Raw genomic sequence first — 25,688 nt, 5'->3', positions numbered from 1 at the left:
GACAGTATACTAAAAAACAGACATCACCTTATAGACAAAGGTCTATATGGTCAACAGTAAAGATTTTTCCTGTAGCAATGTACTGCAGTGAAAGCTGGACTATAAGGAAAACTGTGTTATAAAATAAATGTCTTCAAATTGTGGTGCTAGAGAAGACTTTTGAGAATCCCTTGGACAGTAAAGAGATCAAATCTGTCAATACTTAAAGAAATTAACTCTGACTATTCATTGGAAGGACAAAGACTTAAACTGAATGTTAAATATTTTGTCCACAAAATGAGAAGATAGGACTCACTGAAAAAAGACTTAAGTTTGGAAAGATTGAAGGCAAAAGGAGAGGGAGACAGCAGAAGATAAGATGGATATATAGTTTCATCAAAGCAATGAACATGAACTTGGACAGACTTTGCAAGATAGTGAAAAGTTAGAAGATCTTGGTGTGTTATGGTTTAAGGAGATCACAAAGAATCAGACATGATTGAATGACTGAACAACAAAAATGTACATTTAAGTACAGAGTTCCAAAAGTCTTAGTGCAGTTTAAACATTTAATAGCTTAAAATTTTAATAGCTCTAATAGTTTTAAGATATTAAAGCTTCTATTCACATATTGTATATACTTGTATTTTCTCTTCCAATTCCTCCCAGAATGTAAACTCTTTGAAAGCAAAGACTGTTTTTCATTTTTTGAGTTTTTATTCCCAGAGAATAGTATAGTTCCTGGAATCATAATAACAATTTGATAAAAATACATTGAGTGATTGATTGGTTACTATGACTGGGTCAGTGCTACTTCCATAGATTCATATCTAGAAGGAAGCCTTAGAGGCCATTTAATCTGATCTCTTCATTTTGCAGACAGCAGCTGCATTTGGAGTCTGAATTTCAAATCCAGGATCTATCTGAAACCTTGAAAAAGACACTTAATCTCTTTTATTTATAAAATGAGAGGATTGGACTAGATCATCTTTCAGGTCTTTTCCAGTTTTGAATCTATGATGTCCTAGAGAACTGATGTCAATAAGAAAACTTGCTCAAGTTCACACAGGTAATAGCAGAGTCAGAATTTGAATCTAAGACTTGAATTATCTGGTTCATTTGTAAATACTTAGTACCTGCTCATATTTAATATGAGAGGTGCCATGGTGTGATTGGTAGAAAGAGCTGAGTTCAGAAGGACATAATAATAAAAATAATAGCTAACATATCTATAGTGTTTACAACGTACCAGGCATTGTGCTGACATTTTACAACTATAACCTTATTTGATCCTTGCAACAACTCCGAGGAGTGGGTGCTAATATTATAATACCCATTTTAGAGACAAAGAAACTAAGGCAAGCAAAAGATAAAAGAGTTTCCTAGTATCACATAGTAAATATCTTTTTTCAGTGATTTATTGATTTATTTTCACATAACAACAATAATCTTGTGAAAGCAAACATAAACCCCCCCTTCCCTCAAAAAGATAAAGAAACCTCAAGAAAAATAAAGTGAGAGAAAAAAAATGTACTTTAGTCTGTGTTCAGATACCATCAGCTCTATCTCTGGGATGGGTTACATTCTTTATCATAAGTCCATCAGAGAAGTTGCTTCGATATTTTTCCCACAGTTGCTATTACTAACTATATTTCACTCCATTCTATTCCTCCCCATTCCCATTTATTCTATTTTCACTCCTTTCATCCTGTCCCTCCTAAGAAGTGTGTTGTATCTGACTATCCTCTTCCATGATTTTCTCTCTTCCCTCCCCCTGTCTCCTTTCTTTTATCCTTTCCCTTTCCTTTTCCCTCTAGGGTAAGGTAGATTACTATACGCTATAGAGTGCATATGTTATTTCCCTCTGAGTTATTTCTGATGAGAATGAAGATTAACTCATTCCCCCTCACCTTCCCCCTTTCCACTCCATTACAAAAGCTTTTTAATTGATTCTTTTACATGAAATCTTAGCCCATTCTACCTCTCCTTTCCCTTTCTCCCAGTACATTCCTTTTTCACCCATTGACTCCATCTTTATAATATATTATACCATTATATTCAGCTCCCTCCTGTGTCTTGTCTATATATGCTCCTTTTAACTAATCATATAAATGAAAAAGTTCATATGAGTTATCAGTACCTTCTTCCCATGCAGGAATACAAGCAGCTCAAGATCATTAAATCCCTCATAGCCTGCCCTTCCCATCCTTTCTCTATGCTTCACTTGAGTGCTGTACTTGAAGATTTAATTTTCTGTTCAGCTCTGTTATTTCAACAGGAAAGTTTGAAATTCCCCTGTTTCATTGAATATCCATCTCTTCCCCCTGAAAGAGGATGTTCAGTTTTTCTGGGTAATTGATTCTCAATTGTATTGTCTTTCAGAATACCATATTCCAAGCTCTACAAGCTCTTAACATAGACACTGCCAAATCCATGGTAGAGCCATGATAATTGAATTGTTTCTTTCTGGCTGCTTGTAGTATTTTCCCTTTGACCTGGGAGTACTGGAATTTGGCTATAATATTCCTATGAGGGGTTTTTTTGGAGGGGGGAGTCTCAGGAGGTGATTGGTGGATTTCCTCAATTTCTAGTTTACCCTCTGCTTCTAGGATATCAGGGCAATTTTGCTGGATTATTTCTTGAAAAATTAAGTCTACGCATTTCCTGGTCATGACATTCAGGTTGTCCAAAAATTTTTAAATTTCTTCTAGAGATTTTTAGTGTCTCCTTTATCAAGCTGTTGACTTAGTTTTCATGATTTTTCTGCATTGCTCTCATTTCTCTTCCCAATTTCCTCTACCTCTCTTTCTTGCTTTTCAAAGTCTTCTTCAGTTTTACCATACCCTAAAACCAGTTCCTATTTTCTTTCATGGAGGTTTTGGATAGAGAAGTTTTGACTTTGACATCTTCTGGGGGTATATTTTTTAAATTTATTTCATTTGAATTTTATGATATTTCACCTACTCTCAATTCCCTCTCCCCACCTCCCACAGAAGGCAATCTGTAAGTCTTTACATTGTTTCCTTGGTATATATACATTGATCTAAATTGAATGTGATGAGAGAGAAATCATATCCTCAAGGGGAAAAAATAAAGTATAAGAGATAACAAAATTACAAACTAAGATAACTTTTTTTTTTAAATTAAAGGGAATATTCTTTGGTCTTTGTTCAAACTCCACAATTCTTTCTCTGGATATAGATGGAAATCTCCATTGCAGATACCCCAAAATTGTGCCTGCTGGAATGAGCAAGTCCATTAAAGTTGATCATCACCTCCATGTTATACTGTTGGGGTGTACAATGTTCTTCTGGTTCTGCTCACCTCATTCAGCATCAGTTCATGAAATCCTTCCAGGCTTCCCTGAATTCCCATCCCTCCTGATTTCTAATAGAAAATAGTGTTCCATAACATACATTTATCACAATTTGTTCAACCATTCCCCAATTGATGGACATTCACTCAATTTCCAATTGTTTACCACCACAAACAGGGCTGCTATGAATATTTTTAAAGTGATGTTTTTACCCTTTTTCATGATCTCTTCAGGGTATAGAACCAGTAGCAGTATTGCTGGATCAAAGGGTATAGACATTTTTGCTGCCTTTTGGGCATAATTCCAAATTGCTCTCCAGAAAGGTTAAATGGGTTCACAGCTCTACCAACAATGTATTAGTGTCCCAGATTTCCCACATCCCTACCAACATTGATCACTGTCCTTTCTGGTCATATTGGCCAGTCAGAGAGGTGTGAAGTGGTACCTCTGAGGGTATATTTTGATTCTCCAAGGGACCAAAGTAATTTTCTATAGTCATATTCTTTTTCTTCTGTTTGCTCATTTACCCAGTCTATGACTTGATTTTAATATACTTCCAAATTTTTTTTGGGGGGGGGGGACATCCCTCCAGGGATTTTAATTCCTTTAATGTCTTATAGAAAGGATCTGAATGCTCTCCTAACCCCTCTGCCCTGGAGCAGTGAGGAGGATCCCTGCTCCTCCAGGGTAGTATGGTCACCTACACTGGGCACTGTATCTGAGTGTGGGCAAAGCAGCAGAGTCCTGCTCCAGGGATGGCAGAGAAATCTCTGAATTCTCTCCCCATCCTTTTAACGAATGTGAGCTGACTGCTCTGGAAGTTGCTTCTAGGTGGCACTGAAGGTTCCCTGAGGCCTGCACTGGCCTGTGTTCCGTGCTCACTCTGGTGCTTCAGAGTTCTCCCACCAACCCCCCCAAGCCATCCCCAGCAATCCCTGGGCTAAGAGGTCAAGAAGCTACTCCTGCTGCCAAAGACCCAGTAAACCCCAGGGATCCAGGGACGGCAGACTTCTCCTGGAAGGCTAGAACTGGCTTGGTGGATATTATGTCAGACCAGGTTGTGCTGCAGCTCTTTCCAACCCCCATCCCGGTGGAATAGACCTTTTCTGCATATCTACCAAGTTGTCTTAGGTGGGGAAATTGTTTCACTAAGTCTTTCTGTGGGTTCTGCCACTGTAGAATTTGGTTAGAGTCATAATTTTACGATATTTGGAGTTCTGGGGAGAAGAGTTTCTGGGAATTCCTACCTCCATGCTGCTATCTTGGCTCTACCCACCTTCTTGGCTCCACCCCTCCACAGTAAATATCTGAAATTTAATCATTTGAACTCGGGTCTTCCTGACTCCAGAGTCTGCATTCTATCCATTGTGCCATCTGGCTCCCTCAATGGATAAAGCACTGGACTTGAATTCAGGAAGAACTGCATTTGAATATCTCAGATGCTTTTTACTAGTTATGTGTCCCTAGGAAAGTCACACTCTCTCTTCTCCTCAGTTTTCTCATCAGTAAAATGAGAAAGTTAGACTCAAAAATTCCTTTCAGTTTTAAATCTCATTTCTACACTCCTAAGTCAGCAGCTCTAATATTTACTGTTAAAAAAAATCTGCACTAGCCTTTTTTGAGATCCATAAGGCTATTTCATATATAAACATATATAAGGCACTTAATGTTTACCAAGCACTGTGCTAGGTAATGGGGAGAGACACTTAATAAAAAGAAAAACAGTCCCTGTATTCAAGGACTTTACAAACTAATGGGAGAGACAATACAGATGTACTCCTTTATCCTTCTTAGTTCCCACATGCTCCCCTACTGTTTTTTTTAAAAGTCTTCCACAATAAAAACCTGGTTTGTCATAATCTCAGCGCTTCTTCTTTCTTTTACATTCTTTTAGAAAGTCAGTGGTTAAGTCACAAGGCCAAAACCCTACACCAGACTATGGTGGGGGTGTGGTGTGCTGACAGACTTGGTAAGTATCCTGGTTAACATTTCTGAACTGCTTCCTTTGCCCAACCCTGCACCATCTCTCTTTCTTTCTAATTGTTTGTTACAAGGGCTAACTCTCTGGGGAAAGGAAGGAAAGAGATATATTAGAGAAATGAAGGTAATATAAAAACAAAAGATAATAAGAAAAAATGACTCCAGGAAGGACTAAGACTGGAGGATACGGGAAGGAATATGACACAACAGCCCAAATATCTCTTAACCAACACATCTTCCCATTTCTATTTTCTTTTTTCCTATCATCCATTCTTTATCCAGCTCCTCCATCTTATCTTCATTATGCATAATCTAGCCTTGATTTGTACAACTGTAGTGTTCATTATTAAAAGGTCTCCATAATCTTGGGCCCTCCTCCACTTTCCCAATTATTTAATACTACTCCCATTTTAACTCCAAGTTCCAACATTTCATTAAACTGGATACTCTGTGCTTCCTGTTCCTCCCACCCTTTGTTCCTCATTCCTACTCCTGCACACACACACACACACACACACACTTACGTGCTCATCTCTTTATTGGCTATCCATTTTCATAATCTTAATTCCTTGTTCAAAACCCTTAAGCAATTCCATAGACTCTGACATTTAAAACCCATCAAATTCTGGTACCTACTAATCTTTCTGGCACTATTTAACACAGTTCCCTAATTAATGCCAAATTCTGGCCAAATGGTAATACTAGCTATTCTCTGAACCCATCTCCAACTTTTAAACCATCTATCATGACTTCTAGGACCTCCATGCTTTAACTCAGCATCTCAGAATCTTTTTGCCCATTTCCTCCTCAAAACCTCTCTCTATCCCTCACTTCTAGTTGTCAATGTTTGCTCCCTTCTCAATTGCTTTCATTAAGTAATTAAGATCAGAGAATCATACATTAAAAATATAGATTGAAAAGGGCTCTTGAAGGTCACCTAATTCAACTCTTCCCCTGTCATTTTTACAGATGAAGAATTAAGATCTAGAGAAGTTTATTAGTACATATGACTCCTATTTACAGTTTATGATTTCCTTAGGGGGTTCTTAATGATGGTCTAAGGAGTTTCTGCTAAAATTTTTTAATGGTGCCTTAAGCAATAAATAATTGCATAAATTATAAGCAATATATTGAATTATCCTGGGATCCATAATTCTCTTTTGTTTTTATTGTTGACAGGGGTTCACAGAACAAAAAACTGTGGATGTTTTAAGTCTCCCCATCCCCAAATAGACTATAACCACACTGAGGACAAGATCTGTTTTATTTTTGGTTTTAGAGTACCAAGCACATTGATTTGCCCATAGCAGATACTTAATAAGTGAATTGTTGAGATGAATTGAATCAGGGGCAGCTAGGTGGCGTAGTGGATAAAGCTCCAGCCTTGGAGTCAGAAGTACCTGGGGTTCAAATCTGATCTCAGACACTTAATGATTACCTAGCTGTGTGGCCTTGGGCAAGCCACTTAACCCCATTTGCCTTGCAAAAACTTAAAAAAAGAAAAACTGAATTGAATCCTATTACCTTCATGGGGGGAATGAACTCATGGCTACTCCCCCTACCCCAGGGACTCTTAATTTTAATATCCTGGATAGTAAAATCCCCACCCTTTCCTGTAATGCAGACTGCCTGTTGATCAGGATGGACCTGGGATGTTAACTATCCTACATTATTAAAAAGGACTGCCTTCCTAGGCAAAATGACAAAGTACTCAGGCAAGTTCACTCATAGGTGAATTGTTGACATTTTTGCCCAAAGATATGTACCAACTCCCTTTCCTTAAAGTTCTCTGAAATTTCTTTTTGATTTTTCATTTAAAAGACAAATATTTCCATTTTCCCTTATCTAACTTAGGTTGAGGAAACTATCAAGACCTTAAACTAGAATATATTGATATTTAGTTGAGTGAGGCGATGTATTTGACTTAATGTAAACCCAAAGGTAGAATGGCAAGGAATGATTTTATCGGTTTATCTCTTGAAATTGCTTTACGGTTTATCTCTTGAAATTGCTTTACTATTATGAACCTCCCATAATTATCTCAATGCAATGTTAATATCACTTCTTTTTTTCTATCTTTATACTTAAATACTGACTTCTCCTAAGCATATACTCTATTCTCCATCTAATATGACTGTCATCCTTTGCAGTCCACAATGACTTGACTGCAAATGGAGTAATAATACCAACTAAGGTCACCAAATACATTTCTGTGTAACTAAATTTCAACAACCTCAACCTCTGAACCAAGTTTGATGCTACACATCCATGGACCAGAGTTACACAGGATGAGAAAGCATAGGCAGATTGTAAGTTACACCCCTGAAAGCAGTACCCATATTGATGAGATCACAAATTCATTGAAGTAATAGGTATGTATGCTGTTAGCAGCAGAGAACTCTAAAAGATGCCCAAATAGCTGCTCAAAACAACTCATTAAGATGATTTCACACAGAGTGTAAATGCTATGTCACCACCCTTTTATTCACTTGTAAACAATATACATTATCCTTTGAATAAGTCATAAGTATATTCATCAAGTCAAATAGTTACTTGTTACTGATTAACAGTAAATCAAATGTCCTTAGCTGCAATCATTGTATATGTCTTTATAATTTTTCCCCATGCTCGGATTTCCTCTTATGTCTCTGCCTCCACAGCACAGAAGGTAGGCAGAAATTGTACTTCAATGCTTAGTGATTTTTAGAACCTTGAGCAAATTACTTAACTGCTTAGATTTAGCTTCCCTATCTCTAATATTCAGATAATAAAAATTCATTGGCTTTTGTGATGTTCAGATGAGATTATATTATATAGCACCTGACAAATCTTAAAATACTATATAAAGTGAGCTATTGTTATCACTAAAATAAGCAAGAGACTACAGAGTAATTTTGACTCCTCTATCCTATATTCTAGATATCTAATTTGTTGCCATATCATACCACTTCTTACTATATAATAGTTCCAGGATCTATTTTACCCTCGATGTATCAGCACCTTGATCCACGACCTGTTTCTTTCTTGCCTGGACTACAGAAACCTTTCACTTACTAGATTCCTGTCTCCAGAATTGGCCACATGACCACTACCCCTGCATGAGTGGTATTCAAACAATTACCCTTTTTCCTTTGGCTATCTAGAAAACACCTTGCCTTTTCTACTTAATAATTATAAAGCAAGGGTGAAAATTAAAGTGGCTTCTGATTTATTTATTGACTAGAACATTTCTCAGAGATGTACAATGCATATTGTTAGAATAATTGCATATTCTTATTTCAGTAGCATAATCACATTACATAGTTATATATTAAAATATGCAGAACTAAACATTAATTTCATCAATTAATGGATACTACATTCTGGTGCAATGAAAAAGAATGCTAAATTTGGTATTCAAATACCAGTCATGATATTTTATCTGTGATCTTGGTCCTTATTTTACTTCTATAAACTTTGGGGGGTTTGTTATTTCTGTAAAATGAGGGTTTGGACCAGATGGCTTCTAAAGAACCTTCCATTCTTAAATCTTTTTCATTCTATATTAACATACTAGATGAATTTTCTCCCTAATGCCATTTGGACAAGTAGTTTGAACTGTTCCTGTACAGTTTGGGAAATATAGTTCCAGGTCTTTCTTTCTTTTTTGCTTTTTGGAATTCAGGCTCTTCACAAGCCAGCACCTTTCTACCTTTCTACTCTTAAACTTTACTCCCCTCCATGTGATACCTGCTCTTTACTACTCCCCAAGCAAGTCACTCAACACTAAAGGAATCTTGAAAGTTTTCCTTGGCTGTCTGGTCCCCATGCCTGGAAAGTTCCCCTTCCTCATCTCTGCCTCCTAGTCTCCATGACTCCCTTCACGTCTCAGCAAAAAAATCCTCTTTCCTGCAAAAAAAGCTTTTCCTAGTAATCTGTAATCTAAATACCTTCCCTCTAATCTATAAAATTTATCCCCCAATATATCCTGTATATTTTTGTTTGAAATCTCCTACTCCTTCTTAGACTACAAACTGCTTGAAAGCAGGAACTATTTTTTTATTAAAGATTTTGAGTTTTACAATTTTCCCCCATCTTACTTCCCTCCCCCCACCACCCCCACAAAAAAGTAATTTGTCAGTCTTTACTTTGTTTCCATGTTGTACATTGATCCAAATTGAGTGTGATGAGAGAGAAATAATATCCTTAAGGAAGAAACAAAAAGTATAAGAGATAACAAGATCAGACAATAAGATGCCTGGTTTTTTTTTTTTCCTAAATTAAAGGGAATTGAATTTTGTTCAAACTTCACTACTCTTTATCTGGATACAGATGGTATTCTCCATTGCAGACAGCCCAAAATTGTCCCTGATTGTTGCACTGATGGAATGAGCAAGTCCTTCAAGGTTGATCATCACCCCTATGTTGCTATTAGGGTATACAATGTTTTTCTGGTTCTGCTCATCTCACTCAGCATCAGCTCATGCAAATCCCTCCAGGCTTCCCTGAATTCCCATCACTCCTGGTTTCTAATAGAACAATAGTGTTCCATGACATACATATACCACAGTTTGCTAAGCCATTCCCCAATTGAAGGACATTTACTTTATTTCCAATTCTTTGCCACCACAAACAGGGTTGCTATGAATATTTTTGTAAAAGTGATGTTTTTACCCTTTTCAGGAACTGATGTTTTGCTTCTCTTTGTGTCCCCAGAATTTTGCACAGTGCCTGTTCCATAACAGGAGTTAGTTACTTGACTGATTATGCTGAGATATGAAAATTGGAAATATGTGAGATTATGCAGTCCTTCAATTGTTGTTTTGTTATGTCTTAATTGTTTTGTTTTTAATCCACTTTTCACATAAAACATCTGTGGTCTACCCAAATATGTGTATTTCTTTGTGTATATTCTGGTTGAGGTCAGAGGGTACAAGAGAGAAAATAGTTCTACATAAAAGGAATTTGGATAGAAATTTTCCTTCTTACTTTAGGGCAACCAGTATCAATGGTTGAAGAAAAGATATCTCTAATGTGGGGTTTAGGATTTTGTTTTGTTTTAGTTTATTTAATATTTTATTCATAATTCTATGAGTTCCCATAAAAGCAGTAAGAGAATACTTATGAATCTGGGGCTATCACCTCTAGAAATGAGGGAATCTACTCATTATTATGACTGGGCATGGTTCCTCATATCTGCAGATCAAACTCTAGCAAGACATTAAAAGGGAAAGAGAAAGTAAAGGATGTGCCCCAAGAAAATTTGGGAGAAACAAAAAAGTTAATAGCCAGTAAGGAAGACCCAATCTGGAGACTTCCCCTAGAGGGCGGAAAATGTGTATATTGAAAAGATTTCTTATGGCACAAGTGGATAGAGCACTGGCCTGGGAATCTGGAGGATGGGAATTCAAATCCAGCTGTACTAGCTGTGTGACTTTGGGCAACCTCACCTCCAGGGCCATCTTCAGTCATCCTGATCCATATCTGGCCACTGGATCCAGATGACTGTGGAGGAGAAAATGAAGTGATGACTTAGCATAATCAAATTACATCACTCAAATCCAATTCTTGTGCTTATCATGGCATCACCTCCCTGATGTTGTGATCTTCTTTGAGAATGAAGACAAACATCATCTCTTTAGGAGTAGGAGTGGTATTAGCTATCAGGCATCCCTCTTTGTTCACCACAGTTATAATCAAATGTTACATTATAAACTCTGACACTAAAATAAACATCCATAAATAGAATTTGACTAACAAATCTCTAATAAAAAACTACAAATATGAATTCTGCTGCTTGTGATCTGTTTGAACTTAAGCAAAACAGTCAACCTACCTGGGCCTCAGTTTTTTTCACCCATAAAATAAGAGGGTTAGACTGGAAGGTTTCTGAGGCAGCTTCCAGGTCTACATTTATGATCTATAAATAGATTGTTTATATTTTTGCTTTTTATTTCTTCACCTGCACAATGGTGGCAACATAACTTGTTTTGCCTCTCATATTATTGCAAAGAAAATTTGAGATGATCAACAAGAGAGCATCTTGAAATTTAAAAGCCTTGAACGAAGATTACATATTTTAATTGGCTTGGTAGTTTAAAAAGCAATCTGTACATATTCAAGAGAATCAATAACTGAAAGCAACCATGAGATGATAGAGATGATAATAATGGGGATGATGATGATAGACAATTAGTGTTTACATTTACAGAGGGTTTATAAAATGATTAAACATTATCTCATTTGATCCTTACAACACGTACATGTATCATTATTCTGATTCTATATATGAGAAAACTGGAACCAGAGAAAGTCAATGAATTATCTCACTGTTAGCGAGAGGCTCTGTGTTTGAACTCAGACTCTGATTTCAAATCCAGTGCTCTTTGAACCTATGCTCTCTGACTCCAAATGTAATGCCCTGTCCACCATATTATTGTTTCCTCTCCCCATCCCTAATTCAACAAAAGAAGTAAGCATTGAAAAATAAAGCCAGTGTTCAGAATTCCTTGCACTTGTGATAATATAAACAGTATTATTAATTATATAAGCAAGCTAATTTTTTTAACAGCAGTTTACTTTTATCTTTAAAAGTTTCCTTTAAAGAAAAAAAAAAGATGAGTCATGTATCAGAGGCTAAACTGAACCAGATCTGTGGTTGTCCAGGGACACACTCCCAAGCAGTCTGTGGCTGGCTATGAATCATTTTCTATCCAAACCCATCCTGGTTTTAAAACAACTATTATAGTTTAACTAAAAGTTCATCTTCTTGCATTTGATTAAATGTTTTTGTGTCATGACCACAATTTTTAAAAAAAGCAATTGATATGAGCCTGAAAAAAAAGAAAGAAAGAAAAGATCCTAAGATTTTTTCCATAATGGATAGGCATATATGGTATTGTTATTTTATGATCTGGTTACAAAACAAAGAAGTAGTCATGGTAGGAGATGGGGGTGGGGTGGTAAAGAGGATAAGAAAAGTAGCCTCTCCTCGAAAAAAACAAACCATAATATATATATATATATATATATACAAAAAAAAAATTAAACCACAGACCACTAGCAGAGGAGGATGTTGTAAAAACTCTACTTGTGACATAGAGGAATAAAGGAAAAGAAAATTAGATGAAATGCCTATCAGTATACATATATGGTGTTAAATTCAGCTAGGTACCTAGTAATTCACATAGACATTACTTTTTATCAAATATGACTAATAGCAAGAATTACCAACATTGAAAAGTCAGCAAGCTTCCTTAAACCTTCACTAGATCCTACCATCCTCTCAAGCTGTAGTGCTATATCTCTTCCCTCTTTCTCAAGTCCTACTAAAACACATTTACTTTCAATGATTCCTCTCTTCTCATTCCCTTACCAACAACGCTTTTAAATGTAACTTCTGACCTCTTTATTCAACTGAAATTGCCCTCCTCAAAATTGTTAACCATCTCTCAAGTGCCAGATTTGATAGTTTTTTCTTCCAGCTGGATTTCTCTTTTTTAAAAAAATTGATGATTTTTTAAATTGATGATTATCCACTTTTTGTGACACTCCTGGTTCTTCTCATCTTTGTCTGACCATTCTTTGTCAGTTTCCCTTTGCTAGTTCAACATTCAGTGTATCCTAAAGCTCTGTTCTAGGTCATGCTGTCCTCTCTATATACTCTTGGTGACTTTATAAACACCCAAGGATTCAGTTGTTATCTGATTGTGAACTTTTGCCAGATCTATATATCCACTTTCCGTTTCCCCCGATTCCCAGGTCCAGGTCACAACAGCAATTGGAAATTGCAAACTGGATCTTCCATATACTTCTCAAACTCATCATGTCTAAAACAGGAGTCACTACCTTTCCTCAAAAAGCCCACCCCTCTGCCAAATTTCCCCATTTTTCCCAAGGGTACCATCATTCTTTCCATCTCCAAGGTTCATTATTTCAACATTATCCTCAGCTCTTCACTTTCTCACAGTCCTGCACAACCAATCATTTTCCATTTGTCATCTCTCCTTCCACAATATCTCTCAGTCACCCCCAGATCACTATAACATAGTCACTTTCATTTAATAGTTCATATCACTCCCACCTGTGATATCACAGAGGTCTCCCAATTGGTTCCCTTGCCTCAAGTTTCTCCTCACTTTGTTATACCCCCACAACCCTCCTGAGTGCAGCCCAAATCTGATTAAAGTATAATTGAGAAATACTTAACAAAATAAATAAAATATAGACGAAATAGTTAACTATACATTTTTAAAGTTAAACTAATGTGTGGCTGCAGGTATCCTTATTTCAGATTGGTGACCCCTCCCATTTTTTTTTTTTAGGTTTTTGCAAGGCAATTGGGGTTAAGTGGCTTGCCCAAAGCCACGCAGCTAGGTAATTAGAAAGTGTCTTAGGCAGGATTTAAACTCAGGTACTCCTGACTCCAGGGCTGGTGCTCTATCCACTGCGCCACCTAGCCGCCCCAACCCCCCATTTTTATTTACATTTACCACCACTGCTCCACACAGTTGACAGCATTTTTTTCTTAAGCAGAAGATGGGAATCAGAACGGATTTACATACACACACACACACACACAGTGTTTTATTGAAAAAAAGAATCCTTTAGATTGAATTCAATAAGTATCTATTAATAGGATTTATAAAAAAAAAAGCTAACAATTATATTCTGTTTTAAGACCAGCCAAGTATTTTACATGTTATCTTATTTGGTCTTCACAACAAATCTGTGAGGTGGGTGTTGTTATTTTTCTTCTCATTTTACAGATAAGCAAATTGATGTTTGATTATTAATTGTCTGAGGCAGAATTTGAACATGTTTCTGAATTCACATCTAATACTCTATCTGTTATTGTGCCTAGCTGCCCATTAAGCAACAGGAAAAGAAAGAACAAAGCAAAAGGCAAAAACAAAAAAAAAATCTCCAGATCTCAAGAAGTTTACATTCTAGCAGAAATATGCAATATATAGACAGATAATTACAAAGTAATTTAGGGGTGGGGAGAAAACACACTAACAACTGAGGAATGAGGAATGGCCCTCATCTTACAAGGAATAGGAAAATTACTCAGAAATCAATGGCAGCTTAACAATTCACCAACCACTATGTCCAATCACTGGGTTATAAGCAATTCCATCCCATTTTGGTTTTGATCCAAAATCTGCTCTTGTGTGTACACAATTAGCCTCAAGGCCAAGACCTCCACAATGTGTATTATGTTATAGCAGGACTATTTTGCCTTCCAAACGAATTATTGGAGAAACTTGATTGCTTAACTTTCTATGCCTAATATAATTTCAGATGCAATCAAATGGGTGAGTAATTCAATTAAGAAGAAAGAATGTGACAACCTCTCAGAGCAACACAGTCATCAGATCATTTTTAGGGAATGGGTGTTAGCCATAAAGAGGAGGAATATGAAGGGGGAGAAAGTAAAAGCATTATTGTTTGATAGACAAAGTATTCTCTGATCAAGGTCCTTGATGATTTTTACACCATGAACTCCTGTGGCAATCTGGTGAAGCCTATGGTCCCCTTCCCAGAATAATAATGATTTCATCTTCAGAAAATAAAATGCACAAAATTATAAAAGAAACCAATTATGTTGGCATAAAGAGGCAATTTTTCCCCTCCCAACTTCATAGATCAACCTGAAGTCTATCCTTGGACCCCAGGGTAAGAACCCAAGATCTAAATCAATGCCATCGGTCAAAGTACATATGCTTTTTGACAGAGGCATGTTCTACAAGATGCCAGAAGACTCCTGGCTTATGTCTGAACACATGTTTAAAACATGAAATCTTTCATTTCTTGATTAATAATTATCTTAATCCATTCCCTTATTCCACTCTTGGCTCCACTGCTGATTCTGAACTTCTTTCTCCACCATGATCCAATAAGCCTATCACCTTGGAAGAACGTTTACTTTTGTGGTCCCTTCCACTGACTGATTAGTCCTTACCAGAACCTCCCTTTTAAGGAAAGTGTGCTGAACACTACCACCACCCCACCCCCTGCCCATTACTTCTTTTCAGCTTGGACAAGTCCCTTTTTGCTTACATTTTATAGAAAGCCCTTAACAAATGCTTGTTGGTTTTATTTAATGTAATATTTATTTGCTCAGGTAAAGTTGCTGAGCTTCCTTCTACTCAACTTGAATAATTGTTATTCAGACATTTCCGTTGTGTTCAACACTTTGTGACCTCATTTGTCATATTCTTGGCAAAGATACCAGAATGATTTACTAGGGCAGCTAGATGGCACAGAAGATAGAGCACTGGTCTTGGAATCAGGAAGACAGGAGTTCGAATACAGCCTCTGACATTTCCTAGCTATGTGACCTTGGGTAAGTTACTTTACCCTAATAGCCCCACATCCCCAGTATCTCCAGTCATCCTGATTCATATCTGACCACTGGATTCAGACTGCTCTAGAGGAGAAAGTGAGACTGGTGACTCAACACCACCTCACTCAAATCCAATTCATGTGTTTGTCATGACATCATCTCCGTGATGTCATGATCTTCTTCAAAAATGAAGGACAAGTACCAAAACATCAACCAGAGTAATTTACCATTTCCTTCTCCAGCTCTTTTTATAGACAGGGAAAGTGAAGCAAACAGAATTAAGTGACTTGCCAAAGACATACAGCTACTAAGGGTCTGGAACCAGATCTGAACTTATAAAGGGTTCATGATTCCAAATCCAGTGCTCTTTCCACTTTGCCATCAAGTTGCCCTACTCAACTTGAGAGGTAAGAGGAAAATTAAAATCACATCCCATCTGTCAGTTACGCCCTGTGTGACTTTGGGCAAGACATTCATTCCCTTAAGAGTTTAATTTCCTTATCTGCAGCATAAGGGAACTAGAACAGATAGCCTCAAAAGCCTCCCATCATCTCTAAATCTAAGAACTTATTTTACTTTAATATATTAAAACTACAAAAGATCACTATAGAGCTGTGATTGCATCTAATCTTTTTAACAACATGAGGGACTAGTTTGATGACCTCTAAAGTCCTTCTAATTTCTGTCTATTATAACACAAGAAATCATTCCCCTAATTCAGCCAGCTGCAAGAGTCATATCTAATCTTTTAAATCTGTGGGGAGCCTGGTTTTGCCCATCCTAAGAGCTTAATTTCCTATCCCTACCATAGGAATATAAATAAGATATAGGATTTTCTAGAACCAGCCAAACCTAACCAGTTATTTGGACCTTTAATCAGGGCCCCAACACCCAAGGAAGAATTCTGGGTCAAGTAAGTCTTTAAATGGCAAATTATGTACAAAAAAACTAATTTTGAGAAATTTACCAAGGGATTTAAATCAAATTTTCCTCTGTGATTAATTTAGACAGAGTATCTTTTTTATGGAAAATGTTTTATGAATTCATTATCATACAAAAGGTAATTTGCTTTTTTTCCTGACTTTATAAAGAGAATAGAAAATATACTAAATAAGTGATTTCATAAAATCTTTTTTCATACACATGCAATATCCTGGCAGACATAATCCCAATGTGCTCTGTGTCCATGGAGGTGAGAAGTAAAACAAACAAAAGAAAGAAAAGAAAAATAAATTAAAGATTGATAAGGTACTACTTTCTTTCAGCAGGACTATTCCAACATTTTATCTCTTTCATACTCCTTTGTGTTAGAAGTTCTATTTAATAATGATTGTTGAGTGCTTGCCTGTGGGCACATTCTGTATTCCCTCAGCCTTAGTGAACTGCACAATACTGGACTACTCCTGTATAAACCAGTTTCCTAAACTGAATGGAAAGGTCTTACTGAGTTCATATGCAGAATTATTCCCAAATATTCCATAACAAAATATTTCTAAGAGTATTGGTCATGTTGAACTGGGAACTAGGCAAACCTTATATTAAAACTGAAAGAAATTTGTATTCTAAGACTGGCGATAATATTAACGAAGTCATACACACACACACACACACACACACACACACACACACACACACACACACAAAGGATGGATAATGAGATAATAGGCTGGGAGTAAGGAATTTCCCACAGGGAGGTGATGTATCAGTTACTAACTAAAGTGAGCCTAGGCTTTTGTAGCCTCAACATTTTAGTCTAAGGTTGTAAGTAAATATCAGCTGGCTCTGGGGTAACGATGGAACTCACTGGAAGCCTGAGGGCCTTTGGGAACCTGCAAACTGAGCTGAGGCAGTGGTAATATATTAAGTTAGCAATGTTCCAGGGGGTGGGGTGGAATGGCAGGGTATTGATTCTGAATTTCTGTTTATTCTCTCCCCTTCCCTTTTCTCCCAGCAGCCTCCAGTCTATATGCTGCTCTCTAGAGACAGGCTCAATAACTGCCTTTAGGCAGACAGGATGCATGACCATAGATCATTGACCAATGCTACAAGATACCAGTAGTAAGGGCCTGCAGGTGCCTACCATGGATGAGACCCAGGGATGGATTTTTTTTACAAGAAAAATTTAGTGTTGGAATTAAGGGGCAAATTAGGACTACACTCTACAAATAGTTTAATGTTAGTGGGCTGAATGCTACTCTCCTTCTTAAACTGCATCTGTTTTTAACAAGCATAGGACTAAATGGCAGTTGGTCAGCGATGAAGTCCTCGGTTTTTTCTGAGAAAAATTGTAGAACATTCTTTCTTCCCATCATCATTGTTCTATCTCTAAAATTGCAAGATGCTATATGATAGTTTTATGCATTGGATACACGCAATAGTCTAGAACTGATTATCTCTATCTTTCACATGGCAGAGTACAATTCTCCATTGGGAACCAGTAGTCAAACTGACCCAATATATCTAATCTGTTGCCAAATCCTGTGATTTCTGCCTTCATATCTCTAACCTTCTCCCAACTTAGGCAGATCTTTACCATCTCACACCTGGACTCCTCACTCCAAAGTGCCAAAAGGATCTTCCCAAAGTATAAGCCTATTTCTTTAAGGCCCAGTAGTTCCAAGATAACATGTAAAACTCTGTTTGTCTTTAAACCTTTTACAACCTGGCCCCCTTTCTTCTTCCTCTGAAGAGTCTACAATTCAGTGACTGGATCCTTTCTGCTGTTCCTTGAATAAAATATTGAGTTTTCAGGACTCAACTGGCTTTCACTGGCTGACCCCCATCCTTGGAATGCACTGACTCCTCATTTTTGCCTGGTTCCCTTCAAGATTCAGTCCAAATACTATCCTTCTGCAAAAGGCCTTTGTAGTTTAGAGCAGCATTAGAATGAGAACCTAATGGAAGTGGTCCCCAGAAGAGAAGCTGAACAAAGGGGAGAACAGGACAGAGAAAGGGGCAAAGATACACATACACAATATTAAGAACAAACTGTTTCCTTGACATATTCATCTAGGATCTGTTACTGTAAATCGAACCAGTAGCTCTTTTTGTTGACCATAATATAAACCATTTTGTGTAGCCTAGGCTATGGAGCATGGGGCCCAACACTGGATTAATCTCCTTCCATCTCCCCTCCTCTGCACACACACCTCCCTCCCCTCTCCCCCAAATCATGAAATAAACATTTGCAATTTTCCAGAAGGACAGGGCACAGTGGCCTCACCAGTGGTCTGCTGTCCCTGGAAAGTCTGCCAAGTGGATATCTTGCATCATACAAATTTGCTTGGACAGCTTTATGGACCCAATTAGGGCCTGATGAGCTAGCTACTAAAACACTTTTGAGGCCTGGGGAATTGCTTGTAATTTAGATCACAGGTGACCCAAAGGGCAATGAAAAGCCTCATGCATGATATGTACAAGTAAGCTGAAGCATATCTACAATGATAGCCCGTGTAAGAAATGTTAGAAAAGACATAATTTAAGGATGCCATGAATACTCTGAAAAAGGAATAACCAAGTCATGCAATGAGAATGAGAAAAAAAACAGATAAATAATAGCAATAATAGTTCAAATGCTGGACTGCTAGCCATAGAAAAGAGAGAACTTCTTGGATACCTTCATTTCCTTTAAAACTCTAGTCAAGCACTACTTTCTGCATGAAGACTTACCTACTTACCTGATTCCACCCCCAAAATGTTGGTTTCTTTCCTGAAAAATGTTACATTGCATATATTTGTAAATGCTGTCTCCCTGGTGGGCTGTAAGTCTTTTGGGCCAGAAGGTAGGGAAGGAAGAAGGAAATAAACAGTATATGCTCTGCTAAGCATTTCATTAATATAATTTTATTTGATCCTCACAGTAACCCTGAAAGGTAGTTGTTATTATTATCTTCATTTAACAGATGAAGAAAACTGACAAAGGTAGAAGTTAAGCAACTCTTCCAATAAGTATGATTATTAATCCCTTTTTATAATCAAGGGAACTAAAGCAGACAATTAAGTAACTTGCCCAGAGCCATACAACTTGTAACTAGACTATTTCATTTCTATCCTTGTATCACCAGTACTGAATGCACTGCCTGGTAACAGTAAAGCCTTAAATAATGCTAGTTCTATAGCTGATCAATCGATTGATTCTCAAAGGAGGACTTATGAACAAAATGAGTTGCATTCTGTACCAACAATAAGAGCAGGAACAACAATGAGATCAAATAACAAACTTTAATTTAATTCCCAAATTCTATCTGCAAGCACATTTACTTTTAGGCTCAACCAAATTTATTTTTGCAGATATCACATAAACTTGAACTCCAATGTCCCTGAAGGAATGTCATGAGTTTTCATTATTGGATCTTTCATTGATTTGTTCATTGTTAAGTAAGATCAAGCATCATCTCCATGGAACAGTTCAAGTGCCACACCAGAAGGTTTCCATAATGAAACCACGAAGGGTGGTTTCTCAAACAAAAGATTCTACTGGTCACTACTGCTATGACCATTCCAAGGGGTGATTCTTTTTATTGAAATTGACAGTAACCTTGCTCCAAATACCTTTGTTCAGTCCTTTTCCTCTAGGAACTCATCTGGAAAGGAATGGAATAGAACAAGCATTTATTAAGCTCCAACTATGTGCAGCAAACTGTATTAAATACTTAGAATTCAAAGAAAGGTATAAACAGAGCATCTATAAACAGAGGACTAGGCCTAGAGTCAGGGGACATAAAGGGGATTGCCCTATGACTGGAACATTCCCTGTGTCCTCCTTCAAGACTGCTCTCAAATTCCACCTTCTATGGGGAGTCTTTCCTGATCCCCCTAATTGCTAGAATCCTCCTACCTCCCTACTTTGTGGTGAACTACTGTCTTTATTCTCTTTATATTTATTCTGTGTATACATAAAAATGTTCTTATCTCCCTCCCCTTAGAATATTAGCTTGTATATCAGGATGGTTTCATTTCACAGAAGTATACTGAAACCAGCTCCTATGGGGATTGTTAAATTTTCATTAAGACCATTTGCACTTCAAAAATCAACAAACTATCCTTCTGTGGGGGGTTGGGGAGGGAAGTAAGATTAGGGGGAAAATTGTAAACCTCAAAATAAATAAAATCTTTATAATTCAAAAAAAATAATAAAAAAAAACAACAAACTGTAAATTACAACTTGATTTATTGTTTCTTTAATTGTCTAGCCTTAAGAAAATGATGAAGAAAATGTTAATAATGCAAAACTTAAAAGTCTGTCATGGATACATTTAGTAGTACCACAATCTTGGATATGTATCCCCAGTACTTAGCATTGTGTCCAATTTCTAACAGACTCTTAATAAGTGTTTGTTGATTGATGGATTGAAGGGAACCAGAGCAGCAAATAGTTAATTAGTCCTAGTTCCAGCCTTTCAAGGCCCCTTCCAATTTACATACTAGAGAAGCCTATGTACATACTAGATCTTGAATTAAAATAGTACCTTTTTTTCATGAATAAGCACCATAATTGCCTTGTGGCTGGCAATAAAATATTCCAGTTGTCTGTTGCAACACCAAACATTTTCATCCTGTTTCCTTAGTCAGGACATTCACAACCACTAGAAGCAATTCCTCCTTCCCCATTCTACCCCCCAAAAAAGAATAACTATTCTTCAGAGAAAAAGCAAAGCAAGTTTTCAGATCAGTAGACTTCAGTATTTTGTAAAAACATCTCCAGCATCCAGGCTTCAAATATAACACAATGAAAGAACACTTCTACCTGGAGAGGAAAGGGCACTTAGAGCTCATTTAAGACATTTTTTCTGTAAAAGTCAAAACTATAATGTCTCATCAATCCACTGACTGAAGTGAGTACCCAGATACATATACAATTTCCCCAATACTCATGATAACAAGTAAACACAGAGATCAGTTTGGTAGAGCAAAACTTGAGTTCAAATTAGAAGGTTTTTCATGCAACTTCAAGCATATTTTATTAGTGAGATTAAAACATTTTTACCTCAGGTTGTCTTTTTTTTACATTGCTTTCTCTATGTTGCTTTTGCCTTGAAATCAGGTAAACCTAAATTTCTAGTTACTTCAATTCAGTCATAGAGAAAAGGACCCACATGGATTCAATTATTCAGTTGAATCTTGTCAATCCCTTTCTCTTTTTCCCTCAGACCATTATGAAGGTATTGGGGGGGGGGGGATGACACAAAAACTCAGGACAGAATTTAAGACCTTCACACACAATTTCAATTTAAGATCTGGATGGTTTCATTGACAGTATGAAAGGTCCAGTTAAGCTTCAAACCAGAAAATAAAAGAATCATAGGAGTAATTCCAAAGGGAAAAAATGGCCTTTAAAAGGGACATTTTTTTGTCCATATGCAGAAATCTGTTCATTTGTTAAAAGTACTATGATAGGACAGTAGGTCCCATGACCTACTCTCTTATGGCAGAATGAAGGAGGTCAGGATTCTAGATAATAGGATTTAAAACCAGAAAGAACCTTAGAAATCATAGAAACACTAGATTCTAGAGTAATCCCTTACTTTACAGAAAAGTGAGTCCTTAATGGGATAAGTGGATTGTCCCCTGACAAGACAGGTCATTCAGGGTTACAAATAATAAGATGGGTCCTTTTAAGGTTCAGAGGTAATTAAGCCTATTGAAAACAATTTCTTTTCTCACCCAATTTTCACATTACCTTTAATTAAAACTGGATAGATTAAATTACCATAATGTTGCTGCTTTTTTCTCTGCCATAAAATTTTAATTCATAAAAGTTCACTAAACTTGTATACCTGCACAGTACTTTATAATAGGTTCATCACATTATTCAGTCTGCTTAGCTATTACCTATTTTCCAAACTGAAAAATGATCATGTGACTATAATCTACAAATTAAGACCATATTATTGCATTATTCAAATGTAAGATATCATCACTATTACTTCTCACATTAACTTGGGAAAATACTCAACTTTTTTCCATACTAAATAATAAATGACAAAGCAGATTGGGAGCTGGTCATGAAGTGAAAAAGATCTAGATTTAGATACAACCCTGTACTGGTTGTAGGTCCCTGGTAACTCAGTGTCCCCAGGCAACTCTTTAAGACTATAAATTGCAGGCCAAATGTAGATCCATATTAGAAGAGAGAATTTGCTCACACAATTCCCTACTCAGATGAAATGATAGGTATAGATCAAAATAAAGAGTTTTACACATGTATATACTTACTCTGGTCAATGGAAATACAAAAGGACTTAGAATCTTTTTTTTTAGAAATGTCTACACAACATGAAAGCCATGGCAGATCCTGGAGAATAAGTACAAAAATCTGTCACACTACCATAGGCCATATCATTAGTACTGTGTTTCAAAATGAGTTAAGGAAAGAAAGAAAAGGTAAGGACAACCACAAGAAGCTGATATTTAGCTTTCTTGGGGGAAAGAGCAAGATCAAAGAAAAGATATCTACTTGAGGTAAATGAGATGATAAAAGAAAACAACTCGTAATTTTTTTTTCTCTACCAATAAGAATAATGTTTAGATTAGAAATGAACAGACAAAAAACAGCTGATAATCATTAGTCCCATATAAGTAAGGAGATAGTAATACACCAGCTCCCTGCCCTTCATGAGTTCGAGTGACTAGGCCAAGATGAACTATATCCTAGATTCTAAAAATATTGGCAGGTGTCAATCAATCAATAAATATTTTTATATGTATAAGTTGAGTCACTTTCAGTCATCTATGAAAGGTTTTAAGAAATGATAGAAATGGGGGGAAAGTTATTCTGATTTTTAAAAATGAGAAGATGAAGGCTATAAAATATTCAGTAAGCTTGATTTCTAGTCCTGGAAAAATTATAGAAAATATTAAATAGGGGCAGCTAGGTGGTGCAGTGGATAAAGCACCGGTCCTGGAGTCAGGAGTACCTGGGTTCGAATACGATCTCAGACACTTAATAATTACCTGGCTGTGTGGCCTTGGGCAAGCCACTTAACCCCATTGCCTTGAAAAAACAAAAAAAAATTATTAAATAGTTTGAAATCATCTAGACAAGGAATTGGTGATCATAGAAAGAAGGCATGGTTTCCTCAAGAACAAATCTCATAATAATAATAATAATAATAGATAGATAGATAGATAGATAGCAATAATAGTAGCATTTACATGCTGCCTTCCAGTTTGTAGATATTATTTCATTTTAGCCTCACAAGAATTCTGGGAGATAGAAGTTTTACCATTTGGCAGAAAAGGAAACTGAATTACAGAGAGGTTAAATTACCTGTCAAGGGTTCTAAAGTTGAATTTTAACTCAAGTCTTCCTGACTCCAAGTTCACTGCTCTATTCAATGTACCATCAAATTTCCTTTTATTACATGGATACTAGACTAATATATCAGGAGCATTCCATAAAGTCTACCAAAGACCTAGATCCTCTGGTCTATTCAATCAAGCATTTAACTTGGGAAATATTTAGATAAAAGTCTCTAGTTTGTTTAAATGCTATAATCTGTTTAGTCAAACATTTGACAAAGTTTCCCCATGCTGTTCTTGGGAAAAAAAGATGGAAATATGTGACCTAAAAAATAAGTCAACTGGACCTATAACTGTTTAAACGTTAGAATGCAAAAAAAAAGCATTCCTTAATGTATTAATGTCAACTTAGAAGGAGGTCTTTAGCGAGGTACCCCACAAATCTATATCAAAACTTTTTTATCAAAATAACTGACAGGCTAAACATATGTAATAATAACACAAATGTAAGAGGGATAATAAACTTCTCAGAAGATAAAAAGTCAAGATCCAAAATGATAATGGATTGCTAATCTGACACTTGGGTTAAAAAAATTAACTCCATATGTACAAGAGAGTGGAGATATGGCTATATAGCATTTTATTTTAAAAATCTGGCAATTTTAGTAGATTAAAAGCTTAATATGAATTATTGGTACAAAAATCAAATACCATGTCAGGTTACATTAAGAAAGGACAGGACAGTTTATAGTACAAGAGAAGTGATAGTCTGGCTATACTGTGCTTGATCAAATCCTACCTTCAATATTATGTTCAGTTCTGGGCATCATATTTTATGCCAAATATTGATAAGCTGGAGAATATCCAAAGAATTGTATATGGCCTTATGTTCCATGAAATAGTTCAGATTCATGTTCATGAAATAGCAAAAGCAAGTTAAAAACTTGGGACATTTAAGCTGATGACTCAAGGACACCATGTTGTCACCTGGAAGATGAATTTGATTTCTCAGTCCTAGTAGACAGAAATAGAAGCCATGTACAGGTATTGCAAAGAGACAGTTTTCTGCTTGATTTTAGTCTACTTAACACTTAAGAGTTTTCCCAGTGGACTACTTGGAAAACATTTCTTCTCCTTCAAAGAAGCCTCCAGTCCAAAGACCAGATGAGAATTTATTAGACATATTCAGGAGGCTAGACCAGATGACCTCTGAATTCCCTTTCAGTTGTAAAATTCAGTTAATCTGTGACCTGGGTTTACTCCTTAACAAGTACTGCAGCCTCTTGAACCTTCAGTTTCTTCATTTGTAAAATGGTGGCAACAATACTTGTATGATGTACACAACTCATTGGCATAATGCAAGGATTACATCAAATGATGCAATCAATATCTTAAGAGCTTACTGAGTACAAAGCACTATGTCCAGACCTTGGGAATATAAAGAAACAACGGAAAAGAGTTCCTACCTCAGAACCATAGATTTTGAGTGAAGGAACTTCAAAGGCCATGTATTTATTCCAACCCCTTCCTTTTTCAGATAAAGAAACTGAGGTTGAAAGAATTTAAATAATTTGTCCAAGTTTGAACAGGTAGCAAACAGAGTAAGACATCGAATTTAGGTCTTGTGACTCCAATTTCAATATTCTTTCTACTCTACTCCCTTCAAGGAGTTTATACTCTATTCTATTCTTTACATATATTATATACGTATGTATAAGTTTATATGTATATACACAAATATCTACATACCTATATATTATGTATATATATAAGCATTGTGTGTATAAAATGCTATTAAATATGTTCTATTATTGCTATGGTAGTTTTTAATAATTATTATTTATA

General features: G+C 36.4%; 1 protein-coding gene across 10 annotated transcripts in view; it reads right to left on the bottom strand.

Annotated features, from left to right (window-relative positions):
- The window catches only part of ATP8B4 (ATPase phospholipid transporting 8B4 (putative)), a 437,330-nt gene that overhangs the window by 258,416 nt on the left and 153,226 nt on the right, over positions 1-25,688 (bottom strand). For 2 of the 10 annotated variants that reach the window (XM_074234710.1, XM_074234711.1), the window contains one exon: positions 10,705-10,759. The exons of the other annotated variants lie outside the window; for them this stretch is intronic. In XM_074234710.1, coding sequence (XP_074090811.1) covers positions 10,705-10,716 — 12 coding nt within the window. In that variant the 5' untranslated portion in view covers positions 10,717-10,759. The remainder of the gene's footprint in view (positions 1-10,704; positions 10,760-25,688) is intronic. 10 annotated transcript variants of the gene reach the window in all.

The sequence above is a fragment of the Macrotis lagotis genome, chromosome 4, assembly GCF_037893015.1.
Source record: "Macrotis lagotis isolate mMagLag1 chromosome 4, bilby.v1.9.chrom.fasta, whole genome shotgun sequence".
In the NCBI taxonomy this organism is placed as follows: domain Eukaryota; kingdom Metazoa; phylum Chordata; class Mammalia; order Peramelemorphia; family Peramelidae; genus Macrotis; species Macrotis lagotis.
This window is presented reverse-complemented; position numbering and strand designations above follow the sequence as displayed.